We start from the raw sequence: 17,927 nt of genomic DNA on the forward strand, positions 1-17,927 counted from the left end.
GCGGGGAACCGCCGATAGCGGGCGATAGCGAGCTTGTTTGCAAACAAACACCGCTGAACAAGGTTTCTATGAATGCCGCCACCTTGCGAGAGAAACCGAGGCTGAGGGAAGACACGGAACAGCAGCTCATGCCGCGATACACGAAGGTACGAGTCTCGCGACAAAACATCAACTGGCAAGTCGACCAAATATTGGTAAATAAAGTACAGATAGTACTAAAACTGTACCAAACGCATCTTCCTACAGACTCTTCTTCTCTGCAAATGTATATATGTACTGAGCAGCAGAGACCACCCCATGCCGAGCGAAAATTTGTCGGCTTCTTGCGCAGGAGTTGTGGCGATGTTAGAACGGCACCAAGCTTTATTGACCGATTGAAAAAAACAAAATAGTGGGTAGAACTTGAGGCACCTAACTTCGAGGTCTACCCACAATCCTTTCAATCAAAGCCAATCATGATTGAGTTCGGCGTCGTTCTGACGTCACCGCAGCTTCTGCGCAAGAAGCAGCGTTCCACACGAAGACTGTGCGCAGCCGGCGCTACGATCTGGTGCAGTCAAACGAGTCAGCGCCAAAAGTGCTTGGTCATGGCGCTTGCCGTCTTTCTGGGTGTGCTATCCCCGATTGAACCAATCACTCACACACACACAAAAAGGAGCAGGATCACGGCGTACCTGGTGTGCGTGATTGGTTTAGTCGGTGATAACAGACGGACAAAAACGACGAGCGCAGTGACGATACACTTTGGTGCTGCTTGATTGCCTCCGTCTGATCGTAGCGCCGGCTGCACATAAGCCATTTGCACCCAGGATCAACATTAAAAAAAAAAAAAAAAAGTTTAGTACATGGGCAGTCAGGGTGCTCCCTCAAAGCGCATTTTATAATAATTATTTTGTTTTAAAATACGCAGCGAATCACTATCAATCGGCGCTCATCCGTGGGTGCGTTTCTCTATCACCAGGTGCTTCAAGAAAGAACACGCGATGCTTTTGTGTGAACGCAAGCTCAGCGCCTTTCGCCTTCAAGCCAACAGATGCTCTGGTTCCCTGGTGCTATCGAACCCTGGTGACGTAAGCCGGATCGGTATATAAGACGGGAAAAGGTGCGTGGCACCAGCGTTCACTGCTCCGTCACCCACCTCCGGTAAGTTCGTCTCGGGGGAATTGGCACGCGATGCTGTCGCGCGCTCTCCCAAAAAGAGCAGTCTTTTTTTTGTGTGTGTGTGTCTGTGTGTTTGTTTCGCTTTGAAACGCGGTTGATTTCTTCTGACGAAATGGCATTCGAGGTATTTTGTGAAAAAGAAAAGGGCAGAACTATAAGCTTCGCTTTAACCTAACCCAGTTTTTCCTGACTACTTTCATATATATTATTTCAATATACATGCGTAGAACCACACATGTCTACGCGCGTGTGACGCAAACATTCACTGGTTTATGCTCGAAGAATTAACTTCACATGAAAGTAACCTACGAAAGAAGGAACGTTCTGCTCCACTTCCTAGAAACTTTCCTGTTAGCCGTTTGATATCATGAAGTCCTTTTCCGCTTCCGCCGTCCTCGACGATATTTGAAGGACCCGAAGAGGTTGGAATCACAAGATCGCCAATGAACAGATACAGCGGTTATTTTTCTAGCGTAGTCGGTAGTGGGTAGCAGAGAGAATCGGAAGGAAGCTGGCGACTCCAGTGACCGACACAGGCGCCAGCGCTGCAGCTTAGCCTGCGCTCCAGAGGTTCAGGGACGTCTGGGGGTGCCGTGGAAATAAGCCCATTATATAAGCCTGGAACACGTATGCTGCCCCGAACTCTCAGTAATGTCTAAAGTGCCTCCCTATGTGCCTAAGTGTCGAGTACAGAGAGATGATAAAATCGCGCCCTTCCCATTCCTTCCCTCGCATCCTTCCTCACCAAGGGAAGAAACGGTGAGCGAGTGCTACTTTCGTTGACGATTGGGTAAGACACGAAAATGGGAACCACCAGCACAACGAATGCCATAGAGAATAGACCAGCCCCGCAACCCTATTTGAGAGTAACTTTAAAAGGGGCTTCTCTGTCAACCTCCTGAGGCCCCGCTTGATCGCCTCTTTCGTTATGGATAACTATCCCGGGTGTTCCATCTTAATTCGAACCGATTTATTAGAAAAAAAAAATCCGTAAACGATGCACTAATACAGTTTGGGCGGGTGAGTTATACGGCCAGGGGGACATTACGTGGGCTGCTAATCTTTACAATAAGTCGGATAATTCACGGAACTTCCTTAATCAACTTTTTAATTAGTAAAAATAATTTTATGGTTTCAGTTTGAAACATTCTGAACATAATCGAAAACCGCTAGATCAGTCAATTTTAGAACGACTTGAAGCTCGTGGGAAACTCGGGGGCGCACCAAAGTTGCCCCTCGTGCAGCACGCTCAAAGCTAGCTGTGGCAAAAACGCAGATGATTAGATTGTCATCGCGTTTCGCCACTGCTAGCTGCCAACACACCGAGTGTGTTGGCCACGCTCGGTGTGGCCAGACGAGGGCTTGTTTCTAAACAGCGCGTTAGCCTATAGTGCCATTTTCTGATCTTGTCTGTGTGACTTGGTCTATTCTTCATTACCAAACCGAGAATACTTCCAAACCAAGATCAATTGACTTCGAGGCTTATTTTGCCTAAAGTAACTGTAGGTGCTCAGAATGTTTACCGAGCACTATACGTGTGCTCACATTTCCCTCTCTCATCCTAGCTGATAAATTCTCAATCAAAACAACGGTTTATCATTATTGGATATGTTTCTGTGACCTTCTCTTTGTCGAGTTACGAACTTTTTTCCCTTATCTATATTTATTTCGCCATTCTTCTGCAGTAGCCATGTGGAAGATCCTGACGGTGTTCTGCGTCGTCGCACTTGCGACCGCTGCCGGAGGTAACAAACATTATATTACTTTCCATAAAATGTATGTGCAACTGTGCGCTGAAGTTGTTAAGTCACTTTCGTCATGATAATCACACCTTTATGTTTCTCATAAATTGTAAAACGCGTTGCTGTTTGGCCACACTTGTTTTAACCGCATAAATATCGTGAGGGGTGGCACGCTCGAGTCGTGGCTGAACCGAGCTGTCACGTTGAGTGATGATATATAACGTGCGCTCCACACGTCAATGACAAAGGGTCAATTCACCAATTTGTTTAAAAAGACGAGGTACTAGTTTAAATTATTCTTAGTAAGTTATTAGCACAGAGTGCTCTAAGCACAAGTACTGCAGATGGCGACGGCCAGCAAAGGCAGCTGAATTCCCGGATCAATTTCGGAGTAGAAAATCCAAATAACCAACGTCACAAATTCCGAAAACCACGTAGATTAGACTAAAATTGTTAGATCCAGTGAGAGTAGCGCCAAGCTCCACGTATGGTCGCTATTTTGGTTCATGAAGGGAGCATGCAGTTTATCTTTGACCTCTTCATTTTTGGTGAGCAAATTCAAATTCCCAGTCACAGGGTCCTTCGTAAAAACATTTCGGTCTACCGAGATTTTGCTATCCACACACCGGCGATACAAGCGCACATCTTCACTCCGCCACCACATGTGGCGTCGGTGCTTGACGGTATTGAAAAATAATATTCCTATCTTGAAAGACGCAAGAAAACAATATCATTATTAAAGATCCATGGAAATGAGCATAATTATAAGTTGATTGGATACTCAGTGCCAAAAATAGTTTTACTGGAGAGGAACGCCTTCAGTACGATGAAGCTCCATAGGGATCTTGGCGCGACTGGCTCAGAACGACAGCTTCGAAGCTTCGCTGATCTTAATGGACCGAAATGGGTATTTCCATGGCAGCAAAAATCTGTCAGTCAATCACCTTGCGAGGTTTCGGACTTCTGTATTTTAGTATCTATTTGTTCGGGCTAGAAGGCAAGGAGGGCTATGGCGCTACTTTCCTAGGATCCAGTCACCTGCCTTGCAGGCGATAGAAATGCTATAGTTTTTCAGGCGCGTTGATACTTTAGACCCATGTTTTTGTCAAAAGAAAACCTATCTCCAAGCTCTGGTATAAAAACATGTTTTTCGTGTAAGGCTTGTCAAATTAGGACGCGCTGGAGAAAACCAGCCTTCTGCGTGAAGTCCTTATTTCGAACTTTTTTTGTTTGCGTTCCGCCCATTGAAAAAAAGCATGAGGGAAGGGCCTCAGCACGCACCTCGTATCGCTGCGCCGTAGTGTTCTTCCGCAGCGTATAGGCCGTCTGCTGTCACCACCGTCCCCATGGCAACGAACGCCGAATGAATGGAAGCACGCACGGTACCGCCGCGTGAAGCCAGCAACAGATGACGCCATTTTCCGAAAGTCGTCTGCTAGCCAAAGTTTGATAGTTTTGTAATGAGCAGCCGCAGACTGTCGCCACGAAGTGGCGCGAATGCAGGCGGAGTGCACGCGACATCCGAAAAGGTCATTCAGCGTTCGTTGCCACGGTGACGGCGATTAAAGCAGATGTCCTTTATGCTGCGGAAGCACACTGCGGCTCAGCGATACGAGGTGCATGCTGAGGTGTTTCCTGCACGCTTTTCAATGGGCGGAACGCGAACCAAAAGAGTTCGAAATAGGAATATAACGCAGAAGGCTGATTTTTTCTAGCGCCTCATACTTTGACGAGTCTTGCACGAAAAGCGTGTTTTTTGTTGGCCATCCCGCGCGCTGTTTTTTTTTTTTTTTATCCTTAATTTGGGTTTAAAGTATCAAACTGCCAATAATAAGATGTGGAGCGGAGAAGCAACATTATTTTTCCGACTGTGTCAAATAATTATCGCCTTTTGCAATCCTTTGTAGGTGGAGATGCACTTCACCAACCCTTATAAATCACATGTCGTATAAATTTTAGCAGAAAAAATGCAACATACTTGTAATCTTCTTCTTTTGTGGGGTGGTCCTTGTTCAAATGCTCGCCTTTCAAGTGTAAGGTATACGGTGGAGCAGTCAACACCACTGAATCACTAGTGTTGTAGATGCTCCCTGGCGTGTATATTTGTGATGTCTGCGTATGTGCACACGGCAAGTGGCGAGCACGTGTTTTCTATGTACGGAAACACGCGCTCGCCACTTTGTCTCCGCTGCACTCGTCGAACGCACTAGAACGTGGAACGCCGGCGTCTGGTGTTTGTCTCTTGCATTCGAACGCGTTCAACGAGTGCAGCGGAACCAAAGCCAGCTAGCTTGAGGTCTACCCACTAATCCTTCCAACCAGAGCTCGGCGTTCTGACGTCTCCTCTCGTCTCCTCCCCTCCCTCAGTTTCATGGGCGAATACAACTTCTATCTAATCTCTATTTTCTATAGAAAGTCTACAGGAAAAAAACGGACAAAAAGCTATGGACAGTGGGGAAAAATAGTAAACAAACTTTGTTTAGAATATGTATAGCCTCTATACACTATTTTCTATAGAAATTCTGTAGAAAGTGGATAACTATTTTTGCAAGGGTTTTGACATATGGTTTAGATGAAACGAGGACGCTGTCTTCCTCACCCCGCATGAATGATGAAGCGAACGCTATTATAGTCAGTGAGAAGTTAAGAACCCAGCAGCCTCGAGCGCGAGCTTTCTGCCTTTGCTAACACATGGCCGCACGCGCAAAACCCAGCGGAAGGCAATGAGCGCGAGTTGGAGGGGCAGAGCGTCGGTTCTTAACCTCTCAGCGACAGTAGGTGAAGAACGTATTCGGCGTCTGGGGAATCAACGCGACGAATGTTTCCTCGCTTGGTGTAAAGTGAGGTAGACTGTGGTGCTACATACGGAGACACGTGTTCGCTCACCTGCAGATGACCTGTCGGAGGGGGATATGGGTATCTACATGAAGCAGACAAATGACATCTTCGACCAGATTCTCGACAGCGTCAGCCGGTCTGAGGAGCTGGACCCGTTCCAGCTGCCGGAAATGGTGTCCAGTTTTGAGCGGAAGATTTTGTTTCGTCTCCACGGCGAGGCCCGGATCTACAATGGCACTATCACGGGGCTGTCGACCATGCACAGGGCGGGAGACAGCCACCTCAAGATGGACGAGTCGAACCTCGAAGTGCTCGCCGACGTGGGCGTCGGAGCCCTGGACGTCAACTGCAAGGCCCACGTGAAGTTCATGGGCAGGGGCCCCACAGTTAACATCGCCGTGCATATCGCCTACGCGCGGGTCCTGCTGGAGGCCTTCCAGTAAGCGAACTCTACATTCCTGCCGTATGAGCATGCGTGAAGACTTACGAGCGAGGCCCGCCGTGAGGGTAGACAGTAGCTATGCATTACGTCATCGTTATTCGCGTGCCACCGCTCCTTCGCGTGCACGCTTTTTATATCATTTATGGCGGAAGGAAGCGACAGTTTTTCAGCCTCGCTTGTGGCTGCTTGGTCAAATACATTTTAGCCTCCAAGATTTTAGGAACATTCTTGGTTGCCCACAAAATCAGCTTATATGTTATAACTAGGCCGTAGATTTTCCAATGTTTCTTTATAAAGCTTTTTGTGTACTCTCGTCCCCAACAGCGTAAAAGGGGTATTCGGTATGGGCGACGAAGAAATAATAAAATGTTTATACCTGTAAATAGTGAAAAAATAGAGGGGAGGCAAAGCGAGAATGTGTGACGGTACGCTTATATTCTAAAATTCTAAATGTCTTCTATTGGCGTGGCGATGGCAAAACAATATTTTCAGCCATACTGGAAGTGACGACAATTCAAGATGGCGGCCCCCTTCTGAAAAGGGTCTATAAGGAAAATCGGCGGATGTTTTTCGGTGTTTATTTTTTTCAGAGGTTGGTGTATTTGGACGAATTGTTCGGTATGGGCGCTAAAAACGATAATTATCGGTGAAAAAACTAATGAAGAACTAGGAGTTCATATCTATTTTACAATTCGTACACGCCCTTATAACGCATTGCGCTTATCATAATGCAACTGCCCTTGCAAACAACAGGCAATGAGTACGAAAACGGGCCAAAGTTCCGGTACCATTCAGAGACTTTGGTGTTTCTTTTTGTGTGTGTATCTTGCTAACCTTCAACTACGTGTGATGGCAAAAAGTAAATTATTCCGAAGAAAACTGTTTCAGCCACGATGAAAGAAAGTTGTTCATGCTTCGTTCGCAAAATTCAACCGCTAATGACCATCAATGTAGTTTTGAGCATTTTGGACTAGCTCTGATATGAACAGAACAAAGATATTGTGACAATCCGTGGTGACTGACTAACTGATCTTGCTCATATGCAGTCCTGGCAGTAACGCGTTCAAATAACAGCGCGTTACCTTTTTTCGGTAACGCGTAACGTACTCGTTACCTTTCAAAACAGTAACGAGTCAACGTACTTACATTACGTATTTCGACTAACGGGTAACGGAGTTACGTTACTCGTTACATATTCTTCCCAAGACTTACAAAATTACACTTTGATTTTTTTTTCGTGTTTCTGGGCGCCAAGCCACGTACATTTTTCAGGTTTTTTTTTCGTTTTGTCTTGTTAGTATTCAGGTGAAACCGTAAGAAAAAAGGTAATTTTCTCAGTTTCTGCATGGACATCATATTTCTTTAAATAAGGCGCTTATGCAAACCTGTAACGTCAAAACACTAAAACGTGTTAATTGATAATTTAAAAAGTAGAGCAAAAGTAGCGTGCGTTAGTTTTTATCGATAGCGGTAGCGTTAACGGGTTCCTTTTATTTTGAAGTAACGTAGGACGGTAACGCGCGTTCCTTCGATTTGCAAGTAACGAGTAACGTATTTCGTTACTTTTTTCTGTAACACCTGCAACACTATTCTTATGCCATTGCAATGTCCTTTAAGGTCAATGATTCCATTTCTTCGCGATTGTCAGGGTGCTTGATTCTACGTGAGAGTACGTTCCCGCTAACGTCTAGAGGTTTCGACGCAAACTGTTCTCGCTTAAGCACACATTAACAGAAATTTGTTTTAAATTTTAACCGATTTTTTATTTTTGACACCGACGGATGTTTATCGGTGTTTTTAGGTTAAAAGCGGAGAGTCTACACTCAACGAAGGACGCCGCAACTGCCGAAAGAGGCGCCATCGCGTTTCAAATGTGTTTTATTGATCTATATCCATGGGCGTCCAGTCAATACGTCTACCAACTTTCCTCTACGCCTTCCATCGTGACCCAAAGTCCTCTTCTTGCTTCCAGGCCGCAAGATGGAGAGATGACCCTGAAGCAGTTCAAACTGCAAGAACTTAATGGCTTCAAGCTGAAGATGACGGGTCTCGGACCCCTGACTTACCTCTTCACTTACTTTGTTCGCGTTTTCACGAAACTGTTCAAGAACAAGGTCAAGGACATCGTGGAAAGTCGGCTGGCCAAAATGGTCGCGAACAAACTGAAGGGGATTAAACTGGGAGTGTAATAGAAGCTCGATGACTACGTTTCGTTTCTCACCATACTCTCTAAGGGCCCGTTCACACAGTGCCGTTGCCTAACGTTGCGTTATGTTCCGGGAGCTTACGTCTGCTCACGTCGAGAATCATCGGGGCATCCCTGCTCAGCTTGAAGAGTGGCAATCAACTGAAGGAGAAGCTTGGCACGCGACATACGAAGCACGGAAAGGGAAAGGGAAACGGTGTTATGCCGTTTTTGTTAGAAAACAATTCCCCAGCCTGACACTGCACTGTGTGTTCGGGCATTGTTGTGGTGGAACCACCACTCCCCCTTTCCTACAAATCGGAGCATTTGTGCCTCGTTGAGTTCTGCAAGCGTCGCAAAATTCTAAGGCAAAACACATGATTATCAAATTCACCAGTAGAAATAATAATGTAATAATAATAATAATAATAATAATAATAATAATAATAATAATAATCAAGAATCAAGAATCAAGAATAGTTTTTATTTGTGCCCAGGAACAACCTTGCGGTTTTGGTGCTGGCGCACGTAAAAAAGAACAAAAACACACACACAAAAAAAAGGAAAAAGAAAAAAAAATACACGGAAGGCAGTTTTACATAAAATTCTACAAAAAAGAAGACGCGAGAACTGTGTACACAAAATTGTACAGAAAAACAAAACAAAAAAGTGCACAAAAATTGCACAGAGAAATGAAGACACGAAAAAAAATGTTCCAATACATATGGATGCTTCACTTGGACGCAAACAGACGCGAACGTCTGAACACTACACATACAGCTCCGTACAAATAGAAACAAGAAATCAACAAGTCATAGAAAGGCATATGGAAACCCGGCAGTTGATTCAGGAAGTTCATCGAAAGTCACAAAAGAGCTTCCGCACAGATTTAACAAAATCGGAGAAGTTGTCAAGAAATATATCGAGATTAAGAGAAGAGTTATTATAAAGGAGTTCCGCACGAGATACTGGATCAAGTGTATTAACTCTAGATGACAGATAGAAGGTTGACGTTTTTCTTGTCGTCACTCGCGGTACGTGCAGAGAAACCTGATGCAGGATGTCGGAGCTATCTATTTGACCATGTATACATTTATAAAGAAAGAGCAGCTCCGCAGTGTTTCGGCGTCCCTGCAAGTCTTGCAGTCGAATGGGTGAACTATGCACGTCATCAACTGCTTTTGCAAGGTTGAAACGGTGTTTAAAAATAGATACGAATTTCGCTTGTACACGAGAAATCCTCAATAATAATAATAATAATAATAATAATAATAATAATAATAATATTTATTTGCATACAAAAATCTGATCCTGAGTGGCGTGCACGGCTGTGCAGAAAGGTTAAAACCCGTACGCGAGTGGCGCCTGCCAGCCCGTCACCCAGGATTTGAAAAAAAAACAAAAAACACACGCACACGCACACATATACCAAATTTGTACACAGGGCCGTAACCAAAAATGTTTTAAAAGAAATCAGCATCGTCTTGACATTTGACTTGACCTAACTCGCTTTTTTGGGTCGTATCGAACTTGAACTCTTCCACTGACTTGACTGTTGCTTTGACTCATGGTCGTATCCGTAGCTCCAGCTTTCGTCACCTGTAATGACTTTTGAAAAAAAGCTTAGGTCAATTGACGACTTCCGGACGTTCTTTCACCTGTTGAGAAGCTTTCAGTAGAAAATGTATCTGATTGGCAGTGAGCAAACAAGGCCTAAATTTTGCTGAAACTCTCTTCAGGGTAATATTTTCGGTCAAAATGTGTTGACACAAACTCCAGGACACTCCTTTCATTCTGCAACTTCTTCAGTTCGTCTTGGACGTTCTGCCAAGACAAACTCCCAAATTTTTTAGATTTTTTGATTAGTTGAGTAGGTTGAGGGTCGCCCTGAACGAGGTTGGTCGTCGATCAATAATTAACCGGCCTTGAAGCGAGAAATTCACTCGTAGTCTTGCCATCTTTTCATCGCACATTCTTTGTAAGCTGTCTGAAGCATTAAAAGAGTTTCCGCCGTCGCTTTCCCTTAAAGAAAACAAAATTTCGCGGCCGCACGCTGTTCCTTCAAGGCGGGCATTGCGATGAACGAGGAATGATTTTGAAGCGCTCGGAAAAACGCCGCCGGTCGGCAAACTGTCTCGGAAGGGGTGGCACAAAGACCTGCTAGCGGCGGAAACTGGTACAACGAACGTCCCCGTCCTCTCAAAATTCAGTCCGGTTACTTTTGGATCCCCCCTTTTATATTTTTTTAGTCAAATGCCGCTAACATTGTATGTTTTTATTGTGACAGCATTTTCGTTCATAATGCGTGATTTGAGCGGAACCGACATTATTAAAGACATTACGAAGGAATTTACATTTTTTATTGAATGAAATTTTGGGGAAACTAACGACCAGACGAGGCAAAATGTTTAATGCAAAATGACACCAATAAAACATTCCCGTCAAGCTAGACTTTATTATGCTGTGACACCGCGATAAAAAAAAAAAAAAAAGTTGAATACAAAATTTTACAAAAGTGTACCTTTTTCGGTGCGAGGTTCAAGTTAGGATTAAACATTTTATACGCGCATCTACATTACCAATAACTGCTCTAAGCTGCCCTGGAGGTAATCTTTGAAAGCCTCCAACAAAATGGCAGCTACATGATCAACTCTGAAAAGAAACTTCTAGCGTTTAATTTCTAATTTGAAAATGTCAACAAACGTACTTATAGCTTCTAATCTTCTTCAAGAATATCTGGCTGTTTTCATCTCACACAGGCACGCTTTTGGGGTAGAATATTTGATTTTGACAAACAAAATATATGTTTCGGGAGCTTTCTTGAAACGAAACAGAGTGCAAATAACAAGGTTGGCGGATTTTTTTTTTTTTTTTTTTTTTCAGATTGAAGACATTTGGAGCTGCCAATACAAAAAATGGCGTATTTTCAACCTGTTTGCACGTACTTTTGACATCTCGATATTGAGTCATTTCACAAATTACTGCACTGGGACTCTTGCGTGATACCCACACAATAGAATGAATTATGATTAATTAATTGAAAGGAATCTTTGCTCTATAAGAATTTAGGAAACAAAAATGGAATAATTTCCACAAGGGTATATAATTGAGATAGTTGATAATCATCAACATCAAATTCAGCCCACAAGATGAGGACAAGAAGGGGACACAAAGACGGCACTTCAAACTCAGCGCCGTGTTTGTGTCCCTTTCTTGTCCTCGTTTTCTTTTTTCGCCGAATTTGCCTATGTGTGTTTTTTCGATGCATTTGATCAAAGTTTGGAAAGTTTTTACGTCTGACCTTTTTCAGATATTTTATTGACCTTGATATCATTGAAAAGCTCGAACTTAGCTCTTTTTATTGCATTCACATTCAGTATTGTATAAAAATAAAATATGTTACATACATTCGAATCAATGAACGTGTAAGAAATCTAGCGCATTCCAAATCGATTTTCTCAAATATCCCATTTTTATTTGGTTCATTCTTTATCAGCAGCAAGGTGTGAGAGTGTTTTATTCAAAAAAGCATCATATTCAGGTTTTTTTTATATAGCCGGAAATAAAGCTCGAGCTTTGTCAGATCTGCGTTCTGAAACGGCAAGCTTTGCAGCGGAAACTAAGATTTACTCCGAATTACGCACAATATAAGTTATCTACGAGCCTACGTACAGGTTTTAAGTTAAGCATTAATCTTAGGTAAATATTCACATCGAAGCCAAAATATTGGCCAACATAGCACCCGTCCGAGGACTCGGTCAATAACGCACAGCAGATCGGGTGTATTGGAGCGAGATTTTCGGCTGGCATTCGTGCCCAATCACCGAGGAGACAATCGCTGCCTCAGTGATCGGCTGGCAGTCGGTGTTTCGTTTTTCGTTCAAAGAGTGCAAACCCGAAACTACTGGGGGCCAGCAGACCTGTACGTTAAGCTTTGCCAGTAACGCGTGTTACACTTTGCGGCCACAAAGTGACGACCTACGTATACACCCCAGTGATACGCGCGTGGCGAAATGTCCCCACAGCGTGCAATTCACGTAACCAGTGTCAATGAAACGTTCGTGTCGACGAAGCGTGTGTCTATGAAAACTTGTCTACGAAACGTAATTCCACGTAACGAGTTTCGACGAAACGATAGGGACCCCCGGGGTGACCCGAGCAGCCCGTGAGGTGAGCGGGCTCGGCCGTACGCAGATATCGTGGGAATAAAGCAGTTCGCACTCAGCAACCGACTGGACCGGACTCCCTCACGATATGGGCCGAGACGTCCAATATAACAAACACTTTCGTTCCAGTACTTCAATGAAGTGGCTCGCGCAAAACGAAACTGTACAATAAAGTACCCTGTTTTTTTTTTTTAGATAACGTTGAGCCACAACGTTATCTGAACGTTATCTGAAACGTTCAAATACCGTTTCAGATAACATGAAGCAGGCAACTCTGAACGCGAAAGCTCGCGCTTCTTTGTGACCGTTTTGCGAGAACACGCGGATACTACTGATAAACGGCGAGTGAAAACGAAACTATGCTCAACTTGCTGGCTGGGTGTGCAACCCGATAATCTACATTGTGAAAAATGTTTGTAGTATAACAGGAAATATCCGCAAAATTTCGGTCAAAATTAAAAAAAATGGTTCTTTTAAATTAAAATAGAGACCAGCTTACCGCTTAAAAAACAGGGCCTGTGTTATTCGTCATTAACACAAGTTTTTGGTAAATAAACAGTCTAAATATACTTGTATTATCGGTAAAAAATCACAGGCTTGTATTACACTAAAAAACATCGTTTGTATATATTATAAACGCTCTAGAAAACGTTCCGTTGTCTGTAAAAAAACAGAGCTTCTGTTGCCACATCCCAAACATTTTTGGATCATCATTAAATCAGTGAACGAAGTCATAGCTACAATAAATTATTTTATTGAGGAACGTTTTTCTGCAATCGCAATACATGGTATAGTGCCATCGTGCTGGAATCAAATGCGAACGGCAGAGGGCGTGGCCACTGCGCCTCCTGGAGGTCACTGTAAACTGGTAAAACGGCAAGTTGGAGAGTAGGGCCCTGCGAGGGGTGTGCGTACTGATCTCTATTGTAGTATGCTGGATCGCAAATCGAGGCTTGTCTTGCTATAGACCGTTTTACTGAAAGAGGGCGAGAGAGAAAAGGGGAAAGGGCTACCGGCGCTTTCCCCCTTTCTGATTGTGTAGAAAGAGTGGAAGTCCCGGATGAGAGGCTTGGCCGGTGTTGGGCGTCTGCTGTGCCCCAACTTCTTTCGGGCTTTCTTTTCGGTTTTAAACTCGCAAACTTAGAGCCAGAGGCTTCGAAGGCAACAGTCCCCCGGTCATCGGGACACCATTGCTGGGTCATAGGGTGCACAAATAAAAACAGAAAGCATAGAATTCTGTCCGAGGACATCTGTAGCTTGCAAGGAATCCGGCAAGGCGAGAGCGGCTGCAATGTCTTTGAGCTCCATCGCTTCCCACATGACCCCTGTCTCCGGCGGCAGTGGATTGCGTCCGTAAACCGAAAAGGCGTCTCCTCAACGCCATCCTCTCGACTTCGCTCGGAACATTTCGTGAATGGAGCGCGCACCAAACGCTGTACCGCCGATGAACATGGGGTACGCTCGCAATGTGCGTGCGAGTTTTCTCATGATAACTGCTGTTTCAGCTTGTAAAATTTTGTAACTGAATTTATCTTAATAGTGATAATTTGCAGTGGTGACTGACTCGATTTTATCATCTACAACATTTAGTTGAAGGCTCATTTCCGCCCCCGGGTGAGGTTGGAAATTGTTAAAAACGTATTTCTATTGTTCTTTGTTTTTTTAAATCGCGATCTTCTGCGCGATACCAGGGAGCCGGCAAAAGCGTCCTTGGAGTGCCGCTGGTGGGTTCTTTCTGTTGACTAAGGCGCTTTGAGGCGCTTGATAGTCGCTGCAGGGAACGTCTCGTGTGTTGCGATCTGCGCTTTCGAGCCCTGTATGCACGTTTCTTTGTTTGGGTCAAGGCATCCGCCAGTGTGGCGACGGGGGGAACAGAGGCAGCGAACGTGCCAGCTATAGAAATTGGAGGTGAGTACCCAAAATATTGCATCAAATAGTAAGATAATTCGTGGCTGCTTCAAGGCTTTCTGCGGTACGATAAAAGTACATCTGGAGCGTCTTCGTCGTTCATTCACAAGGAAATATAAGTACAGGGACACGAAGATAAAAACAGCAGAGCAAGACGATATGTAGCAGCTCCGGGCGTTTACAAAGTTAATTGAGGCTCCCGTTTCGTGTATCGCTTGTTGATTACAACTAAAAGCGGCTACGTTGAAATGGGCCCATTGCAAGCAAAAATGTATAAATGGTTCATCATTTCCAGTGATGCGGAAAGCAATGGAGCTTAGAAACATTGCAGCCGTACTCGCCTTGCCGGATTCCATGCAAGCTATCATAGGTTCTCGGACAGTATTCGATGCTTCCTGTCGTTATTCGTGCACCCTATCACCTATCAATGGTGTCCCGATGACCGGGGGACTGTCGCCATCGAAGACCAGGACTCTAATTAAGTTTGGGAGTTTGAAACGTAGAAAAAAGCGGAAACGAAGTTGGGGCACTGCAGTCGCCCAACACCGGCCAGGCCTCTCATCCGGGACTTGCACTCTTTCTACACAATCAGAAAGGAGGAAAGCGCCGGTAGCTCTTTCCCCTTATCTATCTCGCTCTCAAAATGGCGCTACCCACGATAAAACGGTCTATAGTACTTCGTTTCAGCTTCCGTCCGAGCGCAGCCAAAGCTCCGTGTGGCCGGAGCCAATCACACGCCGGCAATGGGTCACGCGATCTCGCCTGCACTTTTGTATCACTCCGCTGCACCGCTGGTCGTCCGCGCTGCCCGCGCTCGCCGAGTATGTCGTCTGCTACGGGTGTATCAACGGTATCGTCTGAAATTTAGTCACAGGGGATGTCAGTACGTAGGCTGGCCGCTGGCGTCTGTGTCCGAGCTTTCCACCTGTTCGGCATAGTTTCGAGATGTAAGTACACATTGCAAGGTGCCCGATTTCGGCCGTCGATGCTTCCTTGTATTGTCTGGATATACCAGGGCTAGAGGCACAGTCCTTTCCACCAGCTTCTCTGCGTTCAATGTGATCGGCAGGTAAAGGTGTTCCCTGATTTCGCCGCGTATCAGTGAATTGTAGTGGTTCGGGTGCTTTTCTTGTTTACAACGCATTCGAGGTACGACGCGGCCGGAGTCTCCAGCCGAATCTTAAAGTAGACATTCATCACGACCTCTTGCGCCTGACGCACAAACGTGCCTTTGTGAAAGGGTGTTTTGAATCCGCTCGGTGAGGAAAGCAGCGAAGCACATGATTCGGCCATTATGGGAACGAAATCCCACAGAAAAACCGAGCGCTGCAGCCGTGTTGCAAGCGGATGTAAGTGTTTTCACCAAACCACATGCATTTACATATATTAATAAAAACATAAACTTCAGATATTTAATTCATTTAGTTGCAAATCATTATCAGCAGGACACATCTGCAATATTCAATTTTTACGCACAAAACAGTTATTAAAAAATATATTTTGTGGACTACTTTGTGGTGCGTAGGAATGCTCTTCTCGAAGTTGCGAACCGTCCCTCAGCCTTTGGCTGCACTTCGACGGAAGCTGAAACGAGGTATAGTGTCGAGTGGCACCACCGGCAGCCATCCCATCAAACAAGCCAATATAAGGGACTCTATGGGAAAAAACGAGAAAAAGTGGCGTTTCCCCCATTTCTAAGCTGTTGCCGGCACTGAAATTTTTGGCTGTTTCTGAACAGACTGTCAAATGCGTAGGACCAGGACGCACACCATCGAAGTGCTCTACTCTCCAACCCGCAGTTTTATCACTTTACAGTGGCCTCCAGGAGGTGCAGCGGCCACGCTCTCTGCTGTTCCCATTTGATTCCAAAACGATAGTACTATACCATGTATTGTGATTGCGGAAAACGTTCGTTCATAAAATATTTTTATTTCAGTTATGACTTTACTCATTGATTTTATAAGATTTCGTTTTGCAGAAATAATATATATATATATATATATATATATATATATATATATATATATATATATATATATATATATCAGTGTGTCGAACCGAAAAAAATACGGGTTCGGTTACGGTTCAGGTTCAGGTAAATTTATTTTGTTCCGGTTCAGTTCCGGTTCGATTAATTCGATCCGCGAACCGGTTCGGTGCGCTGAACCGGTTCGGAAATTATAAATGACAAATTGTAACATCAAAATAAATTACAAATAAAACATCTGAAATCAGCACATACGAAACGGGATACATCGTAGTGTAAGGCTCAGGGATTTCTACCAGGAATGGTTTCTTTATGTGCACTCAAAGGTTACCTCACCGACGTTTACGCATTCGGACTTCATCTAATTGGGTCCGACGCAGTAGCTGTAAAATCCGCGACCTCCTTACAAACCCACTTACAAGTAGAACTCGCTAACTATCCCGCCACCTCGGCGTGTAAGCAATTGAAGGAACACTGGTTAGAAAATACAGCTTTCTTTATTTGAACTAGCCTTCGGTAACTCAAATTAGACCCTTAAAGAAGTTTTCATTAAATAAGATACGGAATATGAAAAACACTTCACCGAACGCAACGCCAGAAGGACGCAATAGGATAAATATTAAAATAGAAGAGTTCGCTGTCTCACAAATATGTTAGCTTCTAAGTGCCTATACGAAACCGGATGCATTATTATCAAACTCCACAGCCTTTTCTTGTCTCATTCCGATGGAAGCAAGCTTCAAGAACTCGCGCGTTCTAGAAACGTGTTATGAAATGAGCACACAGCAGCATTTAGGATTTACGAGGTTGTAGAAAAATAAAATCCCGTGACGCGATTTTTTTTTTGCACAGCTTTTTAATTCTTTTTTTTTCCGTGCAAGCCGCCACCAGCGCAATACTGGTTCCTATGTCAAGATTCATGAATGCAGCGTTTGTCAAGATTCATGGTGCAGCGTTTATATTCCTAAGACTGAGTGGAGAAGAAAAATATGTAAGCGAGGTGTGTGTCAGTTGACGGCACTTAAAAAACAAATGGCATTGATAGCACATTCATTGTCAACAGCGCGTGGCCGAACCGTTTTGACATGGGCCGGTAACCGTTATTTTTTTTTCCGGTTCAGTTCCGGTTCGGGTTCATCGCGATAACAATATAACGGTTCGGGTTCGGGTTCAGTTCCGCAAAAAATACCGGTTCGGTTCCGGTTCGACACCCTGATATATATATATATATATATATATAGGTAAAGTAAGGTAAATATAAAAACAATGGACCGGGAAAAGTTAATAAGTCAAAGATGCGTACTGTCGGAGTTACTAATTCGCAGTTTATTACGACGTTTCGAGCGGGGACCGCTCGAAACGTCGTATATATATATATATATATATATATTTACAGTAATTAGAGTTTGTTTATACACTGTTTATTCACCACAAATTTTGGAATGCGGGAACAGAATTTGTTTCAGATAACGGAACGTTTTCCAGGGCGTTTCTATAA

General features: G+C 44.2%; 1 protein-coding gene across 1 annotated transcript; it reads left to right on the plus strand.

Moving 5' to 3' along the window:
• Positions 1-1,077: 1,077 nt before the first annotated feature.
• On the plus strand, positions 1,078-8,377 carry LOC8034324. Its single transcript, XM_002408848.3, has 4 exons — positions 1,078-1,143; positions 2,847-2,906; positions 5,796-6,180; positions 8,156-8,377. Exons 2-4 carry the CDS (start codon positions 2,852-2,854, stop codon positions 8,370-8,372), a joined length of 657 nt encoding a protein of 218 aa, XP_002408892.3. The 5' UTR covers positions 1,078-1,143; positions 2,847-2,851; the 3' UTR covers positions 8,373-8,377.
• Positions 8,378-17,927: the final 9,550 nt, after the last annotated feature.

Source organism: Ixodes scapularis, unplaced genomic scaffold (assembly GCF_016920785.2).
Source record: "Ixodes scapularis isolate PalLabHiFi unplaced genomic scaffold, ASM1692078v2 PGA_scaffold9__187_contigs__length_104089568, whole genome shotgun sequence".
Classification (NCBI taxonomy): Eukaryota; Metazoa; Arthropoda; class Arachnida; order Ixodida; family Ixodidae; genus Ixodes; species Ixodes scapularis.